The sequence below is a fragment of the Canis lupus genome, chromosome 21, assembly GCF_011100685.1.
Source record: "Canis lupus familiaris isolate Mischka breed German Shepherd chromosome 21, alternate assembly UU_Cfam_GSD_1.0, whole genome shotgun sequence".
NCBI lineage: Eukaryota > Metazoa > Chordata > Mammalia > Carnivora > Canidae > Canis > Canis lupus.
The window spans coordinates 16,302,692-16,324,114 of NC_049242.1; the positions used below are offsets into that span (position 1 = coordinate 16,302,692).

At 37.1% G+C, this 21,423-nt stretch overlaps 1 protein-coding gene across 7 annotated transcripts in view; it reads right to left on the minus strand.

Moving 5' to 3' along the window:
* Positions 1–2,846: 2,846 nt before the first annotated feature.
* The window catches only part of DDIAS (DNA damage induced apoptosis suppressor), a 28,243-nt gene continuing 9,666 nt past the window's right edge, over positions 2,847–21,423 (minus strand). For 4 of the 7 annotated variants that reach the window (XR_005375598.1, XR_005375596.1, XR_005375597.1 and 1 more), the window contains 6 exons: positions 21,036–21,164; positions 16,255–16,416; positions 14,932–15,049; positions 11,282–13,794; positions 10,865–10,991; positions 2,847–4,474 (listed from right to left, as the gene is read on the minus strand). Coding sequence is in view for 2 of the 7 variants with exons in the window: in XM_038568481.1 (XP_038424409.1) it covers positions 11,317–13,794; positions 14,932–15,049; positions 16,255–16,416; positions 21,036–21,148 (2,871 nt within the window). In the remaining 5 variants the exon portion in view is untranslated. Of the gene's footprint in view, positions 4,475–10,864; positions 10,992–11,011; positions 13,795–14,931; positions 15,050–16,254; positions 16,417–21,035; positions 21,165–21,423 lie in introns of those variants that run through there. The other 3 variants (XR_005375600.1, XM_038568481.1, XM_038568480.1) reach the window with 3 other exon arrangements.

Consider the following 21,423-nt stretch of genomic DNA (forward strand, 5'->3'; position numbering starts at 1 on the left):
CTTACTATAATTTTATGCTACTGTCTAATTACAGCTCTTCTACACATGATATAAAACTCTTACTTTTGCTCTCTTAGCACCTTCATGAAAAAGATGTTACATTGTTGAATTTCTCTCCTGAATATACATGCCGTGGTTTTAAGTGTTCTATTACTAATATTAATCTGAACCACATGAAATTTGTTTTTTTAGGTTAGAACCAGTCATATATGAAAATTTCATATCATTCTAATATGATCTAGTATGCTGTAAAAGCTGCAAATCATGAGGTAAATACCATTAGCTAGAGAAGAAATTTTGACTCTTCCGTGTTTTCATTCTATTTTGTTTTTTCCCACTAAGGCAATTTGGACAAGTTATTTCACCATGAACATTGTTTTTCTCCATTGGTTAAATAGGATAAATTGTAAACTTGAATAGGATTTTAAAATACTTATGCAAATAATCAGATCATTGGAAAAAAAGTATGAATGTGGTTTATTCTTCAAATACATAAATGTTTAAATCATTGTGCTTCTCATTTGGGGTATGTAATGCTCAGGTACAGAATTCCTTGGCAAATTGGAAATTAGTGTTTTGAAAAACTTTTGAGGAGAACTTAGTTGATTCAATTATTCTACATCAGCTAACAGGCAGACTGTATCTCATATAAGCTATCTATATACCTCAAAACACATCTGCAGCTGAGAGATGAAACTGGGAGCTATATTTAAACCACAGTCATGTGTCTGTGCTTTTGGCCAGGTGCTCACCTCTGAGTATTTCAATAACTGAAATATCTTATTTCCATTACTTACTTGCAGGAAACCACATGTTAGTAACATAAGACATCCTATCTAAACTTTTCATACCTGAAATTTATTCAGGCTTCCTAGAAAATAGTTCTATTTTCACATCTAGATAAAAATAAGCTTGAAGAAACAGGCTAGTTTGACTTTGATCTTAGAGATGAAACCACAAGGGCTAACAACTGCATGTGGCCTAACACTCTACAAAGTTTATCCATGCTCATATTCACATTTAATCCTCCTGGTAACCTTGTGAAGTATTTTCTGCAGCTGGAGTAGAAAGTACACACGTTTCAATGGAAGACAAAGATTAAGACCCTGCTTTGAACGTGGGAAGCATTCCAAACAAAAAGAATGAAGAGTACAAAAGCCTTTGGTCAAAGCATCTGTATTACTTTGGGCAAGTTACTTAGCCCCTTTATCTTGCTTTCATCATTATAAAATGAGGATCTCAATGCCGGCCTTCAATTATTTGTCAAACACTTGCTGTGCACCAAGAAGTGTTCTAGTCATTGAAACTATAGCAGTGAACAAAATATAAAAACTTACTTTAATGGAAATATCATAGCATAGAAAATAATACATAGTAATGTCTGATGGTAATTACTGTGAAGAAAATAAACCAAGGCAAGGGAGAGAAGCATTGATGGTGGAGTGTCACTCTTTTATACAAGGTGGTTATGGAGAGGTTGCATCGATAGTCTTTTGAAAATAGACTTGCAGGAAAAGTGGGAATGGTGTGCCTATTTTTGTGAAAGTGTTCTAGGCAGAGGGAACAGAATGTACAAAGACCTTAAGGCAAAAGAATTACAGTATGGCTAAAACAAATAAGAGAGGGGTAAAAGGGAGATGAGGTTTGAGGGGAGTGGTGATACGGATCATAGCAGCCCTTGGAAGGTTTTGAGTAGGCTAGTGATTTGACTTATATTTTAATAGACTGCTGCTATGTTAAGAGTAGATTATAAAAGGGTAAAAGTAGAAGCAGGGAGATCATTTGGAAGATGATTGGTATAATCCACATGAAAGAAGGTGACTTCGGCCATAGGGGTAGGTATGGAGATTGTGTGTTTACATTCTGGATATATTTTATTTAACAGTTTTCTTCAATTGAGGTGTAACTGACATATATTAGTTTCAGGTATACAACATATTTGATGTATGTATGTATGTATATATTGTCAAATGAACACCACAATAAGTCTAGTTAACATCCTAAACACACAGTTATAATTTTTTTTGGTCACGATGAGAACTATAATTTTTTATTATAGAAAATGTCAAACAAAGTATTAGAGTATAATGAACTTCCATATACACAGACACATAGCCCACTTTCAACAATCATCAGCTCATGGTCAATCTGGTTTCTTCCATATTCCTACTTATTTTTTCCATTCTGTATTATTTTGAGGCAGGGCCCACACATCACATAATTTCATCTAGAAATATTTCCATATGTATCATTAAAATACAAGTGTTTCAAAAACAATCACAATATCATAATCATACCTAAAAAGCTTTTTAAAAAAAGATCTTATTTTTTTTATTCAGAGACACAGAGAGAGAATGAGAGGCAGAGACACAGGCAGAGGGAAAAGCAGGCTCCATGCAGAGAGCCTGACGTGGAACTCGATCCAGGGTCTCCAGGATCATGCCCCGGGCTGCAGGCGGCACTAAACCGCTGCGCCACCGGGGCTGCCCTAAAAAAAAGATTTTAGACAAGAGAGCAAGCAAGCAAGCGTGGGGTAGGAAGGGGCTGAGAGAAAGAATCCAAGTAGACTCTGCGCTCAGTGTGGAGCCAAACATGAGGCTTGACCTCACAACCTGGCCCTCAGCAAACTGCGCTACCCAGATGCCACAATATCTAAAAAGTTTTAAATAGTTTTTAAAAATATTTAAACATGGATTTTTTATGTATTTTAAAAAGAGAGCCTACAGGTCTTGCTCATTTTTTAAAAAAAGATTTTATTTATTTATTCATGATAGACACAGAGAGACAGAGACAGAGACATAGGCAGAGGGAGGAAGCAGGCTCCATGCAGGGAGCCCGACACGGGACTCAATCCTGGGACTCCAGGATCATGCCTTGGGCCAAAGGCAGTTGCTAAACCTCTGAGCTACCCAGGGATCCCCTTGCTCATGGTTTTAAGTGTGAAAAAATAAGAATCAAGCATGACTGTAAAGTTTTTGGCTTAAGCAACTAGTAATGTTTCATTGACATTTGCTCACATGAGAAACACTGCAAAAGGAGGAATTTGAGTGGGTATGGTGAACCAGGAATTTGGTTTAGGATGTGTTGAGTTTGGAATGTCTATTAGATATCCAAATAAGAGATACTGAGTTGGTAGCTGTATATATGTGCTTGAGATCTGGGGAGAGATCAGGCTGGAAATAGAAATTTAGGAGTCAATAAGTATGGAAAGTCTTAGATTGACATCATTAAAGAAGTTAGTATAAATGGAGAGTTCTGAGGAATGGACCCTGGGGCACTCCAACATTTAGTTAGCGACAGGAAAAGAACCAGCAAAGGAGACTGAATGGGGCAGCCTTGGTGGCTCAGCAGTTTAGCGCCACCTTCAGCCCACGGCGTGATCCTGGGGACCCAGGGTGGAGTCCCACATTGGTTTCCCTGCATGGAGCCTGCTTCTCCCTCTGCCTGTGTCTCTGCCTCTCTCTGTGTCTCTCATGAATAAATAAATAAAAAATCTTAAAAAACAATAAAAAGGAGACTGAACGTATGACCAGTAAAATAGGAAAATGAAGAGCAGTGTTCTGAAAGCCTAGTGAAGAAAATATTCCAAGGAGATGTGATCAACTGTGTCAAATGCTGCTGAAAGAATCACTGAATGAGTTCAGGAGAAACAGAAGAGAGGAAAAGGACTATGGGATAAACTTTTAGGCAGTTTTTGCTGATAAGGGGTGTCAAAGAACGAGGCCAAATGTTTTTATTTTTTAAAAAGATTTTATTTATTTGATAGAGTGAGTGACTTGACACAGGAGAGGAAGACAGAATCTGGATTGGTGTCGCTGAGTACACAAGGGGAAGAATTGACTTTGAGTTATTCAAAGACACTTCATATAAATGAGCAGGAGGGAATGCAGGGTCTCTGGGCACCTAGGTGTAGGAGTGAGACAGGGAGAATGTGAGATAATATATAGGAGTACATAACACAGAGGAGGCATACAAATATTAGCTCTCTCCATTTGGGGCTTTCACAAAATGAGTTAATGCTAACAACCTAGAGCTACAGATAGCATTTTTACTAATTCACAGGTCATGGAGAAGAGAATTGGGTAGCTTTGGAAAATTGTGAAAGGCAAAATGTAGATGGAATACTGATACATGTGGTATATTGGTTAGGATTACTTGGCTATATATAATTGAAAAAAAAAAAAAAAGAAAAAACAAGACAGGGTTTCTTTTTCTCATGTGAAAGAAATCTAGAGGTTGGCAGCCCGGGACTAATACTGTGCTCTCATTGTGTTGTCAGTGGGGTATCTCTCAACTCTTGCCTCTAATTTCAAGATGAACGTGTTGTTTAAGATGGGTGCTATAGCCCTACCCATCATGTCGCTCTCCCAGGAATGGGAAGGAAGGTAGAAGGGCTTGATCTCTTCAATCCATAGAGACTTCTTGGAAGTTCCATGCAACACTTCTATTTATAGCTCTCTGGCCAGAACTTGGCCTGTAAGGAAAGTGGGAAACAGTCTTTCAAGAGACAAACACTTAGTAAAATATGGGTTTTATTAAAAGGAAGAAGCAGAGAACTGATGTCAGGGTAGATGTTAGTACCTGTGGGAAGAACATGGTTTTATAGCTAAAACTTCTGTTTGAACTCCAGCTGTATCATATACTGATTATGACCTTGAATAAGTAATTTCATCCCTGTGCCTCAGTTTTCTCTTCTCTAAAACTGAGCCAATACCACCTACTATATGTTATTCTGAAGATTAAATGAATAATACAAGTAATGTGCCACAGTGTTTGGCATTTAATAGGCACACAGTAAATGATACTACCATGAAATAGAAAATTAGTTAACTAGCAGTCCATTAAGAGATACTATCCTAATCTTTTCAGGTGGCTTTAACAAAGTACCACAGACTGACTAGTGTATAAACACCAAAAATAAAAATTTTCTTTTTAAGTTATCTCTACAGCCAATAAGAGGCTCAAAGCTACAACTCTAAGATCAAGAGTCGCATGTTCCACCACCGGAGCCAACAAGGGCCCCAATACCTGAAATTATTTCTCACGGTTCTGGAGGCTGCAAAGTCCAAAATCAAGGGGCTTGTAGATTCCATGTCTGGTGAGGGCCTGTTTCCTGGTTTATAGATGGCTGTCTTTTTATTATGGCATGACAGGAGTGAGGGAACTCTGTGACCTTTCTTATAGGATTACTAATCTCATTTGTGAGAGCTGTACTCCCCTGACCTCATCACCTCCCCAAAGCACCACCTCCATATACTATCACACTGGGGATTAGGTTTCAACATATGAATTGAAACCTAATGCAACCTATAGCAGATGTGGTAGAGTTCAGGCAGACTGGCTGCTCAGTCACAGGTTTAACGTCATCAACTTCTCCTTTGTTCCTTAAGAAATACCCAAAGGTCAAGGAGAGTTGGAACACACTGTTAATGGCATTTATTGACTCCAGTTAACTTTGTCATATCCATTCAGCTTGTTCAAATTAATATCTGACCAAATGCTTTCAATCTCTTCATCTGGTACCAACCAAACTGCAAACCATGAGATAAATAATCTAGTTAAGGCCTACAAAAATAGGACTACTTTGCCAAACACATGTACCTCAGGTTTAGATCTCCAGAGTGGGAAAATGATTCTCAGCCACTCATTTTTATGTCTGTTTTAGACATCTTGGATGACATCTGTCACTAACCTCAACCTTATATTATGTGAATATGGCCTTTAAAAGCAAACAAATAAACAAAAACTTGAACAATAAACAAAAACTTGAGTTTTTCCATCAAGAGAACTTCAATTAAAGAAATTCTGAAGGGTAGGTTTCAGACCAAAGAAAAGTGAAGGTACAAGATGCAAGATAAATTAAAGAGCAAAGAAAAAGGCAAGTATGTAGGTAAACCCAAAAACAAAACAAAAATAAAGAAATGAATAAACTAGTATCTGATAGGGTAAAAAATAAAGAATTAATATTAATGATAAATTTAAGAGAAGGGTAAATGGATTGAAAATGACTGAAGGTCTTTTGGATAGGATTATAGGCATTGATTAGACTTACACTTTGAAAACTAAGGGTGCGTGGTTTAATTTCTATGGTAAAAACAAAAAGAAACAGCACTTAATCACCAAACCTAGAAGAAAAACAAGAATGATAGCAGAAAAATAAACAACCAGAAAAGAAAGAAGGAAAGAATCCACAGGCAGGATAAATAGGAAATATGAAAGAAGATAAGCCTAAATATATTTTGATTATATTGTTAATGGATTAAATGTTCAGTTAGAGGAAAAAGAATGTTAAACTGGACAACACCACAAAACCCAACTAAGAGTTTTATAGGAAACATATCTAAGACATAAAGATACTGGGAAATAAAAAGGAATGGAAAACAAACAAAACCCCAAAACCTCTTACAAATACTAATCAAAACAAGCTAATGCAGTACAATGATAAGTGGATATTAGCAAATAAAAAAGCATTCATGGTGGGGCACCTGTCTGGCTTGTCCATAGAGTGTGCAACTGGTAATCTCAGGGTAGTGGGTGTAAGCCCCATGTTGGGTGTAGAGATTACTTAAAAAAAAAAAATCATGGTGATGAGATTTCTTTTTTTTTTTTTTTTTGGTGAGGAGATTTCAAGATGTACTTTTCAGTCTATCAGGAAGATACAAAATTGAAGTTGTGCCTAATAATAGACTCAAAAAAAAAAAAACCTGACTAAAGTGCAAAACACATTCACAATCATAGAGGGAAATTTAAAAATATCTCCTTCAATAATTGATAGAATGGGGGAAAATCAGTCCAAGTAATTTGCACAAGATTAACCTAATATATATGTACAAAATACTGCGTCCACTAACTGCAGAATACATGTTCTTCTCAAGCATATATGGCATTTTTACAAAGACTGACTATAGATGGGGCCACAGAACAAGTCTCCACAAATCAAAAGTCTCTGAAATAATATAGAATACGTTTTCTGACCACAGTGTAATTTAGGTAGAAGTCATCAATAAAGAGGTAACTAGGAAAAAAAACACGTATGCTTGAAAATTAAGAAAAACACATTTGTAAAAAATTCATGGGTCAAAGAAACCACATGTAAATTATTAAACACTTCAAACTGAATGATAACAAAAATACTAACATACAAATGGAATCTCAGGAGAAAGTCTAGACAGAAGACAGACTTTGGATTAAACAGACTATGGTAACTGTAGATAAATGGATAAATTCGACCAAAGTATATGTAGAAGGGCCAATAACAGAACAGTGACAGGTACCATCTTTTAAACTGTAGACAAACAACAAAATAAAGAATAAGAGATGGTCAGATAATATTTCTGAGATCTGAGTATACGGATCCTGCCCCAGCACCCATGCTTCAAGGAGACTGGTGCTTTAGTGTCTTGCTCAGGATTTTTTAGGTTCTCTAGTTCCTGGGACTAAGCAAGGCAGCCTGAGTCCAGACCTGGTCCCACATGGAGATCTGGTTGCTGAAAGTACCTCTCTTAAAATTTTCTGAGTTTCACTTTGGTGCCTGGCATAGGTACCATCTCTCCCTTTTGAGATGGTACCTACCTCCAATCCTCTAACTCATGCTGTGTGGAGCACATGCCACGAGAAGCCCTGGGTCTGAACATTAGACCATTCCTGTGATGAAGCAGTATTTCTTTCACATGACAGTATGTGATTGGGCTGCAAGAATGGTAGTTTGTTTAGATGATTCTATTGGGCAAATGATGAATTCCAGGTTCTGGGCTACCAAATATCATCACTGACCCTTAGGATTAAGTCGTGTGTGTGTGGTCCTGTGCACTGGCTCTCACTAGTCTGTTTCAACTGTGATGCAGTCTGTAGTCTATAGACTTCAGGCTTGTGAGGGTAGTGGCAGTTGTTCTTCACCCTATTCACCACATGCCATTGGCACTAAGGAGATCACTTAACCCTTTGCAGGTATTGCACCTTGTGTCAGGCCAGGCCCTTCTATCTGAGGCCTTTTAAGACTAGTGCTCCACAATGCCAACTGTTCCTTCTAGTCAGTGTCCTCTCTCTTGTTTCAATGGATAGTGATACTGTACTCTCCAAGTTTGGACTTAAGCCACGCTGATGAAGGAATGGACATTCTTTGCACAAATGAAACCACTCTTTTTGCTCCACGCCTGGGCCTCTTGCCTATTATTCCTGGGTGTGACCAAGAGATCACTGTCTAGGAATGCAGTAATTACAGCCTAAAATGTTCAAGAGAAGGCATGGTTGGAATATGTATTCTATGTTTATGCTATAAATATCCAAATGGTAAACATAACCAGAAAATGAATTATTATTCACTTTCTTGCATATTTTATGTAAGATGTGCATTTTTGGTAATCATCAATGAAGCACCACAATGACTTTTGATAGTCATTGGAAGCCAGTATTCAGTGACACAATGGATGCAACATTATCAGCAATGACATAACCAGCATTAAATAGATGGTATGAAAAAAAAAAAATAGATGGTATGAGGGAACTTTAGAGACAAGATCCATATAGTTCAATCCAAACAGGTTCTTAAGAGTCATAGCACTGTGAATAACTGCACTACTATTCTTTTATTGCAGTGGAAGATATGAAATTAGCCAGGAATGGCACACCTAACAATAAAGATGAAGAGATGGTTTCTATACACTATAAAGAATCTTCACATGCACTGACTGAACAATAAACATGCCCTTTTTCTCTATTCATTATTCTAAATCTTTACTGACAAAACACTCTACCTTACATGGGCCCATGAATTCTGTAATCCATTTTAAAAATCAAATTGTTTATATAGACAAGGACCCTGATAAAAAAATATCTGCCCCATAGGCAGTCCTGATCAAAGATGAGCAGAAATTGGGCAAAACCAGAAAACATGAGAACAGTAGCTCGGTAAAGGAAGAAGTACAGAGATCAAACAAAATAAGAAATGGCAAACCCATTGGATTTCAGGGTTAGAAAACCGCTGACACTAAAGCCACTGGAGTTGGGAATAAGACTGTAGCAGGTTAAACAGTGAATGGTGTGAAAGTTGACAATGACTATTTTTTAAAGAAGACTGGCTATGAACAAGAGTAGCTAGCAGGGAGGTAGCAAGGAGTATTATATAGAGTATCAAAAAGAATGAGTGCAATTGAATAAAAAAAGTACTTTTATAATAGTGAGATCTGGTAGGCACCAACTGAACTAAGCAATCTAATTTACTATCACTAATAGACAGTTTGCCCCTGTCTCCTAATGTGATTCAACATGAAGTATACCACATAACTCATGAAGTATCTCTGCCAAAACCTGACTCTAATCAAGACAGTCTTATAGGAAATACTGGGGGACAAAGAAACAAGGAACTGATACTATAAAGTAAATATACAAATCTAAAATGTGGGACATTCTACAAAAGAATGGTCTGATTTCTTCAAAAAAGTCAACGTGGTGAAAAATAAAGTCCTAGGAAAAATAGCAAGAAACACAATGAAACTCCATGGATGAAGCTTAATAAAATTCTGATTATTTTTTTAAAATATGTTATTTATTTATTCATGAGAGACACACACACAGAGAGAGGCAGAGACACAGGCAGAGGGAGAAGCAGGTCCCATGCAGGGAGCCCGACATGGGACTTGATCCCGGGACTCCAGGATCACGCCCTGGGCCAAAGGCAGACACTAAACCACTGAGCCACCCAGGGATCCCCCTAAAATCCTGACTAAACACCATCAACAATTATAAGACAATCTAGGGCAAGTAGAAAAATTTGAATATGGGCTGAATATTAGATGATATTGGATAATTAGTTATTATTCTTTGGTGTGATGATACTGAAATTACGTAGAAGAAAAAGTCCTTACTTTAAGGAAACTCAAAGTATCTGGGAGTGAAATGTATCTGTAGCTTGTCTTTAAATAGTTCATCAAAAACAACTATACATCTATATAGATATAGTAAGAGCAAATACACATACACAGAAGGCACAATGTTAAGAATGACTCAATCTAAGTGGTATATATAGATGTTATTTCACTATTATTCCAACTTTTCTGTATTTGTAAACTTTTTAAAAAATGATTATTTATATATGTATATTCATGAGAGACACAGAGAGAGGCAGAGACATGGGCAGAGGGAGAAGCAGGCTCCCTGTGGGAAGCTTGATGCCGGACTTGATCCCAGGACCCCAGGATCATGACCTGAGCTGAAAGCAGATGCTCAACCATTGAGCCACCTAGGCATCCCATGTATTTGTAAATTTTCAAAGTAAAAAGTTGGAAAGTGGGGAGAGAGCCAAAAAGTTAGTAGTAAAAAAGCAAAGATGGGTGTAATAATCAACAGCCCCAAAAGAAAGATTAGCAGTAAGTAGAAGGTGTGCATAATATTCTGAGATTAAAGAAGCTGTGGATGAATACAGAGAAGTGGGTAGCTATGGGTGTGGGTAGTTGAGGAACACCAAGTGATCTCAATCTTCTTCATATGCAGGGGGCAAGGAGAGTAGTCTAGGTTGGAGGTATGAAGAGTGTACATTTGGAAGAAGTGCTCTGGTGAATGGCAAAGACATAAGATTTCATTATTTGTAAAAGATTTCACAGGGTACAGCTGAGGTGCTGCTAAGGAGAATCTAGAATCTACTCATTTTTGCTCCTCCAAGCTCTGCAAGCTTAAACCTATCATAGAACTCACCAGATGTTTACTGTTTACTAGACCACGAGTTTCTTGAGGGAATGGGCCCGACTTTCATTTTCGAAGTCCTAGCATGTAGCCCAGTATCTGGTATGAGGTAACCATTCAATAAATACTTACTAAATAAAATAACAATGGTTTCACATTTAACTTTAAACAGTAAGTTTTCATTTACCTTTCTTATCCTCAGCCCATAGATGTTGCTGGGTTAATTGAATCTCCATGAGACTACTGATCTCGTAGCTTTGTATCACAAACTCAGCATGGTAGTTGGCCCTAATACATAGCAGGCATTTTCTGAGCTGTGCAGAACAATTAAGACTTTAAGTTTTGGTTTGCAAAATCTTTATTTCTGAATGTAAATGTGATCTTAATAAATACTTTTAACAAGCAAAATTAACAGTATCATTAACGGACAATCAACAATGTAAAATAAAGTGCCAAAGTATTTGGATAAAATGCTGGGAAAAACAATGGCTTTACATTTTAAAAAGTACAACAATGCCTATTTTCTATTTGCTTCTGTTCGGGTTTTTACAACTTAACATTGCTTTCCATACCACGGGAGGCAAAAGCTTCCAAACAGACTTACCTTTACAAGCTTAGCAGTTGGGTTCAGGTGACTTTTTATGAAAATAATTCAGGAGACCAACTGCTTTTTGTCTCAGGCATGGAAGGTGGCCAATTTTCTGAAAATGGAAAGCAACACTGGACTTCTGAACAAGATCCAACTCCCAAACCTGAGTCTTTGGAAAGCCAACCTGAATTCATTATTCGTTTGACGCATTTCAGTTTCTTTCTTGGTAACTCTTCTTCATCAGGAGAATCACAGGCAGCAGAGCATTTCCTTAGACCCATCACTTGGAATCCAAGAATTTCTGAAGGAAATACTTTTTTTGTGGTAGGAGGGATCCATTCATTATCACTTTCAGAACACTCAGCAATAAGACTATTGTTGAAAACCTCTGGTTGTATAATACCAGATTTAACAGGGCTTCTGAATTTCTGGCTGGGTGTCTTTACGTTGTTTGGACAGCTTGGGGTGGCTTGCTGAGCATCATTTTCAGAGGAAATCTGCCTTTTTTTATAGCTAGCATCAAGATCCGTATAAAAGGCAAGTAAGTTTTTCAAAGTTCCTTTCATCTCATGAATTCTTGTTTGGTGGAATCCTGCAACTGGAGTTGACTGTGAACATGGAACAAAGTCTTGGCTATCTCCAAAATCATATTCTGAATCTGACTGAAAACGAGGTGGAGAAGAGCAGATTCTTGGGCACGCAGAGGCAGATATGCTTTGTGAAGACAACTTCTGTGAAGACTGGTTGGAATTCTTAGGAAGTGATCTCAGTGAGAAATTTGATTCTGTACGATGACTTTCTGCCAAAGATTTTCCCCACTGTAGCAAAATGTTCTGTGACTTTTTGGCAATTTCTGTCGTAATGTCCATTTCTTTAGCACTATCATCAAAGAGATCGGCAGAAGCATCATAGCTACCTTCATGATCAGAATAGTTCTGTGTTGAGTTATTGATACCTCCACAAGGCATTTCTTTCAGTGTATTTGTACTTCTATTTGGACTACTGCAAAGAGTTTCTAAAGGATATGTAAGTTTTCTGCAGATTGTAAAACTGTCACCTTGGTTCTTTGGCCACCTACAATGTTGTTTATTTTCTAAATTGCAAAGGTCAGAAACATTATTATATCTCCTTGAACACAAAGTTACCAACTTTTCACTCATTTCTGAAAGTGATTTTACTCCACATCTTTTGAAATATTTGCTATTGAGACAAGAATGGTCACTCTCTGAGGTACTGTGCCTAAGTATAGTTTCAGCTTTATGTGATGGAATTCTGGTAGATTTAAGAGTACCTATTGTTCCTGAACCTTTTGAAGATGGAAACAGAGCTGACAGATAAGCATTTGGTGGCAAATATTCGGAAATATCACTTCCATTACTACTTATAGAAACAGCCTCCGCTGTGTCATTTGACTGTGACTCCTTCTGAACAGTAGGACTTGGATTTTCTTCACAGTTGGAAAGGACTTTGCTATAGCTTGCTTTGATTGTTGCTTGAGATAATCTTAAAGCTATAGGTGGTGTATGTAAGTCTCCAGTAGTTCTCTGGGAAGTCACAGATAACTTGCTGTGGTCTGCATGTAATCTATCGATGTCATTATCTAGATGACATTTTCTACTACTGGCATCTCTCTGGGTTATAGCAATTTCACTTTTGACAAATGCCAGAAACTCATTCAGGCTTTCAGAGAATGGCAGATCATCCCAAATCTCAGGGTCACAGTCCTGGGAACCACTAACTATCTCTTCAAGTCTGAGTGATGAAGGTGGACAACATGTAGATCTCTTCTGAAGGCTAAAGGGCTTATCTAAATCATGATACTGGTGATATGTTAGCTCATGTGGGGAATACTTATTAATTTCCACAGCACTATGGAAGGATTTTTTATTACTTGACTCCAGGGGCTCTTGCATTTTCAAAGGGGAAAAATCAGAGTCAGTAACTCTGATTTCATGACTGCTAGTGACTGCACTGGGCTGATAAGCTTGTAAGCCAACTTCTTCACTCAACTTCTGTGCTGTGCTCTTTTTATCCATGTATGAAATAAGGCTCCAAGAACCCTGAAAGGCATCATGACACCTATTAGAACCAGTGGCCTCTGCAAAAGAGATGTGCTTTCTGTTCTGGTGAAGAGTATCAATGGCCTTGCTTTGTTCTAAAGCTGAAAAATCATTTGTTAGGTGTGAAAGAGTGGAAGTGAGTTCAAGTGATGCCTGCCAGAATCTTGAAAAATTATCTCTTCCATGGGACTTGAAAATTTCAGGGCCACATATGCTGCTGAGATCACTATTTGTCTGTTCTAAAGCAAGTAAGTGGCTATTTGATGCCTGGGAGCTGCCATCAAGTTTCCTGGAATCAGAGAGTTGCAAAAGCTGATGGAAGTAGTCAATGACAGTCAAGCCTGCAACACCCGGGTCTGGTAGAACAATCTGGCATGCTACTAATGCTTTAACTTCTCTCTTGCGGTCAGAGCATTGCTTTAAGGAGTTATTGGAATCTGAACCTTGTCCGTGTTGGTTTCCAAAATTCTGTGAAAGTAAATGAATTTAAATGACAATAAAAATTTTTTTCCTTTGTCTCAAAGGTGAAACAGGGACTTAACAGATTTAAATGGACACAATTATAACTCCTATCCTCATAATTTCAATACCTGTAGTGTTATAGACAAAGTAGCATAAGGAATAGAAGTAAACCTTAGAGTAAACATTTCTAGTGTTGGGGGCTTTGGTCAAATTATTTAACTTCTCTGAATCTTAGTTCATTTATGTATAAAATAAGGATAAATATGCAGGACTATTGTATTATCAGTAACATGGAAAACTGCAGTGCTAAGCAAATAGTAGTTGCTCAATAGCACCTACTATTGTATTTCTCATTAGCTTCCAGAAACTTTGAATATTTAAGGAAAAGTTCTCACTCATTAAAAAAAAAAAGACAACAAAAACCAAAAACCAAAACCAAACAAAAAAAGGAAAAAAAAAAAACACCTAAGATTTTAACAACAAACTCTATAGCTCCTGATTTCACTGTTATTTTGAGTTTTTCTCACTGTTCAGGTGTGGAATGCTATTCCCCCTTTTAAAACCGTGATTCAAGTGTGGGCAAAATTTCTATTTGTTCCCTCTAGCATACATGAGACAGAAAACGATTATTCCTTCAGAGTCAGTATATTCTTAGAACTTCTACAATCACTTTTGTAATTATTTAAGGCCATTCTTCCTACTATTCTTAGAGTAACCAATACTCAGATACTTTGCTTTCATGTTAGTGCTCTCTTCCTTTTACAGATGACAAAATCATACCATTAAAGAGTTAAGTTTTATTACTGCATTTAAACAAAATTTGGAGAGTGAAATAAATACCAAATATCAAAACAAAATATCTAATATTCTGACTTTAAAATAAATTTAAATAAACTTATTTAAACAAATAAATTTAGATTTTTAAAACTCTGAAAACATTTGAACTGGGCTCTTCTGACTTGAAAGAGGAAGCTCTCACACATGGTATTTTAACAGATCATGTTTAGCCTATTTTTATACAGTTTAAAGTGCTTCTACAGACCCTCACATTTATGACTCCTAAAGACTATTCTGAAAATTCAAATCATTTTATTACAATGGAAATGCTAACAGAATATTAAAAAGAAAGCTAGTCTCAATTACCGTCACTCCAAAAATAAAACTTTGTCCAACAAAGCGAATTTCAACTGCTTTAGTTAACAGATTATGAATTGCATCATGGTCCAGTGTTTCTGAAATCTCATTAGGATCTTGAATGTACCTTGGAGAGAAAATTAAAAATGTGAAGACAAAAGCTTTGAAATTTTAACTTGCCATACAATTAGTCTGATAATGCAGCATAAACCTTTTGAGTTACATATAGAAAAAAAAGGCTCAAAGCAGATGACTTCCGAGTAATCAGGCTAAACATTTATTCCAATAGTGGCAAAGAAGTAGTGGTGGGATCTCTAGCCCTCAAAGCAGAAGGAAGTCTTTCTTCCCTTGGTAATCAGTTTGCTCTCAACTACAAGGAAATGGACAGAGATTTCCTCTGTCAAGTAATTAGAGGAAGAGGGTAGAAGACTTAAGGAAAGAAAAAGCTTTAATTGCTTATGTCATTCTTATATCTCAGGATACCTTAATAGGTGAAACTATGCAGATGAAGTTGTGATACAAGTGAAATGACAAAATTTCAACCTCTGATATGCAAATTATTATTATTTTTAAAAAGATTTTATTCATTTATTCATGAGAGACACAGAGAGAGAGGCAGAGACACAGGCAGAGGGAGAAGCAGGCTCCATGCAAGGAGCCCGATGTGGGACTCGATCCTGGGAATCCAGGATCACGCCCTGGGCCGAAGGCAGGAGCCAAACTACTGAGCCAGCCAGGGATCCCGATACACAAATTATTCCCTCAATAGCTTCTTCTATCTCAAGGACTTTAGCTACTGGAATGTTAACCTCGATTTAGATATTCCTTTAATTTGAAACAATTTTACTTTCTTTTCTTTTTTTTTTTTTTTAAGATTTTTATTTTATTTATTCATAGAGACAGAGAGAGAGGCAGAGACACAGGCAGAGGGAGAAGCAGGCACCACACAGAGAGCCTGACGTGGGACTCGATCTCGGGTCTCCAGGATTACGACCTGGGCTGCAGGCAGCGCTAAACCGCTGCGCCACCGGGGCTGCCCACAATTTTACTTTCTTATCCTTTATTTCTCTAATCTAGATTAGAGTATTGTAAACTAATATTTTTATTACATCTTAATATGCCTTGAATAAAAGGAGCTTAGTTAAACATCATCACAGTATGTAATCAGGAAATGAACACCTTTCTATTTAATTATCTTTTAAAAGGAATTGATAATCTGAGGTCAAGTGATCATCTTTTAACTAAATGCATATTACCTTAAAAACATGTATTTTCAAATTCTACTGATAAGCTAAAGAAGCTGGGTGGGGGAAATGCTTTGAATATTCTTACCTGTGCAAACCATTGGCTGTAAGACCAAAAAATGCATCTAAGCAGCTTCCAAATACAGTAATGACAAACAAGTTGTTTGAGTCTGCAATTTTTAAGGAAAGTTTGTATCTGTAACTGACATTTTCAGCTTTGCCAGTAAAGCCACATTTTGGACAACGAGACCTAGAAGAGTAGAGAGAAAAAAAGTATAGAGATGTTCACTAATTTTTTTTTATACAATAGAAAGCAAATTTGGAAAAGTAAACATTAAAAATAATATTTTGTATACAAAAGTACTTATATAACATATTCTTAAATGACTTCAGGTCAACATCTTTTGAATTTCTCTATTTATAACAACTACTTTTACTCACTTAAGTTTAGCACCAAATAGAAAACAGAAGGGGTGCCTGGCTGGCTTAGTTGGTAAAGCATGCAACTCCAGATCTCAGGGTAGTGAGTTTGAGCCCCACAGTGGGCATGGAGCTACTTTAAAAAAGAAGAGAAATAACGAAGAAAAATTGTGTGCAGGAGAGAGGGAAGAAGGAAGGTAAGAGAGAAAGGGAAAGGAGATGTTCTTATTAGGTAGCTAAATTACCCTTAACAAATTGAGGTATATTATACTCTGGAATTGGGGGGCAAAGAAAACAATGAAGTGAGCACCACACCAACAGAAGATCTGATGTTTACTGTTTATCTTTTGTTAAGAGAACAGTATCTATTTTTTAAAAAAAACAAAAAATACCCCCAAAAAAACAAAAAATAGTATTTGATAAGAGAATAATGAATTATCTTGAAACATTTGATAAATATTGATAAATATCTAGTTTTATTTTTCTCACCAATATAAGAATAATCTAACAATATAAGAATCAAAGAAGAACACTTACTTCTTTGGAATATGCTGAGAATTTATTAGGTTACCAATATTAGGTGTGAAATATCTTTTTTAACTTGTTTTTAAGGGAGAATTTCTTGTCAAAAACTACTGTGGTCCACTCTAAATCTATTATGTACTAGTCATCTGGTCTTGAGTTACTAGATCACTTAAACCTTATTTTTTTAATCTGTAAAAAACGGGGTTGAGGAATAAAATGTGACAAAGCATAAAAAAGAAAATAAAGAGGGGCGTGTGGGGTGGCACAGTCAACTGAGCATGGGACTCGATTTCAGCTCAGGTTATGATCTGTGGGTGGCGAGATGAAGCCCTGAGTTGGGCTCCAGGCTCACCATGAAGTCCATTTGAGATTTTCTTTCCTTCTCCCTTTGTTCCTCCCCCAACTTGTGCAAGTGTGAGCTCTGTCTCTCAATAAATTCTTAAAAAGAAAAAGAAAAAAAAAAAAAAGGAAAGAAAGGATCTAGTGCAGGTCTTGCCAAATTAATAAATGTCAGTCGGCTTCCTCTTCATTTTTTTTTTTTTTAAAGATTTATTTATTTATTCATTCAGAGAGCGAAGAGAGAGGCAGAGACACAGGCAGAGGGAGAAGCAGGCTCCCTGCAGGAAGCCCGATGTGGTACTCGATCCCGGGTCTCCAGGATCACACCCCAGGCTGCAGGCGGCGCTAAACCGCTGCGCCACCGGGGCTGCCCCCGGCTTCCTCTTCATAATTAATATTAAATACTGTGATGATTACTGTCATTTTACTTAGTGTTCCCCTCTTTTCTAGTTGTTTGCAATGTCTTATAACTGATAGCGATCTTTCAGGTTTTTAATTTAGCAAACTGACCTTAATACATCTTATGGTAATGGTTAGTCCAGGATTTTATTCTTCCTTCATGTCCTAATAACTGGGGTTAAAAATGAGCCGCAAAATGCGAATAGAAAATAACGTTAGAAATAGTCAGTCATATAATTTTGATTATTGCCAGAAAGCCAGTAGGGGGAGCCTAAAATCCATAGCTCACAAGGTGACTATTTTGAACAAAGGTTAATCCTTTGTCTAAGTTACTGGTTCACTCACCATCACTACAGCTGTGTTAATTTATTATTTTTTTTCCCCACATTGAAAATGGCTCTGTGCCAATCCATTCATCTAACCTTATCTTTATGTATTCATAATACATTCAGGTCTAATGAAAAATTCCTAGCAAATCTTAGAAAAATATGTATCAGCATTTTGTAGTTTACAAATGTTTTCAAGCAACCCAGGTGATTTGTATCCATATTAAAGTTTAAAAAGATCTAGTCTATTACTCCATACTAACATTTATTTATTTTAATCCAGCTTTGTTCTTAGATTATACATATTCATCATATTAAATATTATAAAGATAATACAAATATTTTAAAGAATATAAAATATAGTGTGTATACACATTATACTAATAAACCTAGTTTTTATTAGACTATCATAGGTACTCTCTATTTGCAAGATAGTTTATAATTAGCTTTTTAGTTCTTAGAGTTGTCATAAGACAACATCGAGGGAAAAATTGCAGGCTAGGAACTGAAATCCTTAGATTTGGGTCATAAAATTCACCCCAATTGCTCCATTTGTAAATGGGGGGAAATAATTTGTTAACTTTGTTAAAACAGATTCTGATTCATTAAGTTTGGGACAAAGCCCAAGATTCTGCATTTTTAACAAGTTCCCAGGTGATACTGATATATCTCTTCTCAGACCACATTTTGAGAAGGGTAGAGACAACACATTCAAATCACAGTCCCAATTTAACTTCTGGAGGCACCCCTATTTTTCAAAATGTCGTTTGTTACAAAGTAGCAGTTTTCAAATTTTTTGGTCTCAGGATCCTTTATATTCTTAAAAACTATTGAGAACACCAGAGAGCTTTTGTCTATGTGGCTAATATTTTTGTTTTTAACTGAATATGAGAAATTAAATGAAAGAAATTAAGAAATCTAAAAAATATCTATTAATTCTCTCAAATAATAGATCCATTGAATGGTTAACCAAAAAACCTATTTTTATGAAAAATATGTGTTTCAAAACAAAAAAATTAGTGTCAAGAGTGGCATTGTTTTATAGTTTGCAAATCTCTTTAAAGTCTGACTTAATAACTATAGTTAGATCCTCATATTTCCTTCTCAGTTCAATCTGTTGTAATATAACACGTTATGTAGCTTCTGGAAAAATTCACTATGTGCTTTTAAGATAATGAGAGTGAAAAGGCCTGCGCTGAAGGTAGACTGAGCCAGCCAGGCACCCCAGAGAAAGTATTTTTAAGGAACTCCAACCCTAACCCTCACTGTACTTTAAAAATCAAAGAATCTTAGTGTTTCAGGTATAGTTGGCCTGAATCTTAGCACCACAATAAAGTATTGTGTCAAGCTACTGAAAGGTACAGAGATTTCTGTAACAGTCCCTGTTCTGAAGGAATTTATTTATTAAAAAAGTAACCTAGGTATCATGTGAAAATAAACAAATAATAAACAAAAAAGAAAATCCTACATCATTCTAGGGATATCCCAGAAGTGAACAAAGTTTTTCCATAAGGATTGGGATTTACTCTCAAGAAGCTATTTTTCTCCTCTAAAGCAGGTACATAGCAAAGACTTGGAGGTAATCTGAAACCTCCCTCTGGCACTAGAGGATTACCAGACAATTCTATTCTGGATTTAAAGAACCAACCCAAGAGAATCTGCCTGGTATGGTGTTTTTGTTTGTTTGTTAAGTAATTTATAACTTTTACGTAATCTAGTTCTACAACTGATTAAACAAAAGTACAATTCTGTCTGGAGGCACTTTTACCTTCAGCATATTGGGCAAGCTTTTCTCTGGGATGAATTCTCTGATGTCTAAGGAGCTCCGAACTCCACCTGCAGGCTTTCCCACATTCTTTACATAGTAAAGGTTTCTCGTCACTGAATTCTCAGATGCTGACTTAGATATGAATGCTGACTGAAGGTCTTCCCACACTCATTACACTCATAGGGCTTCTCTCCTGAATGAATCCTCTGATGCTGAATGAGGTTTGAGCTCTAGTTGAAGGTTTTCCTAAAGTTGCTATACTTAAAGGGATTTTTTCCAGAATGAATTCTCTGGTGGATTATAAGGTGTGAGTTATAAATGAAGACTTTACCACATTCACATTTATGGTCTTCCTCCCTGTGGGAGTTTTCTTATGGGTGATAATCAACTGCCTGAAACCTTTCCCCTGGGCTGGGGACTGCCTCAGTCTCTCCACTTTGGGATTTCTCTGTTGCTGCTCCAAAGTGCCCTCAACTTCAGAGGCAGTTTCAAATGTAGAGATGCTGAGTTCTTCTGAGAACACCTGTGATTCCACTTCAGTAATGAGTAGTTGTGGCAGTGAACCTTTGTCCCCGGACTCTGGATCATCTTCACTCTCATGGAAAGGCTGGGTCTCCATGCTTGGTGCCTCCTGGAGTGCTCCTGGAGGTCATCAGGCACCACTTGGCCAGCGTGGAACCAAAACTTCCAAGGAGACTTAGAGACCCTCTTCAGAGTCAGCATTAAGATGAAGGAAGAATAGCTAGAGTTTTGTTCAGGGCTTGAGGGCAGAAAAGGCAAAGGCAGAAACATACACTAACTGTTCTACTTGGCCTGAGAGAGATCTGAACTTGGCAACTCCCCCTACTGCTGCCCCTCTGTCCAGCCTGCAGGCCAATACTCTGGCTCCCACAACAGATCAAGTGTCCCTTTCCACCCGTAGTCCTGGTTTATCAAGTCCTTTCCCCAAAAGCCCCAGCACAGTTACAGTCTCCTTTCTACTCTTGGGATGGTGTCTGGTGGTGAATTTAATCCTTATTTGCCCTTGAGCAGTAGGAAAACTACAGTGTACACATGTATTTCCTCTCTCACGTTTACAGGCTTTACTTTTACCTTTTGGAGACCAGGATTATCCGAGAGAAGCACTTCTGACATGAAGGATATATAAAATTGGAATTCTGGAGAGCAAGAACTGAGGCCAGAAGAAACTTTCTTCCTCTATTCATGTGTCCTCACTATGGCCTACAAAAAACAGAATAGCCACAGGATGAATGGCACATCTTCAAATGTACATACATTATTTACTTCTTAGGAAAACAACTTAGCCTCCACTATAAAATGAACAGATGTCTATTCGCTTTTTTGGTGTCAATGTATTGGAAAACATTTTATTTTTCTGCCTCATTAAAAGTATTAACAAGGGGCAACCTGAGTGGCTCAGTCGGTCAAGCTAATCGTCTGCCTCCAACTCAGGTCATGATCTCGGAGTCCGGGGGTTGAG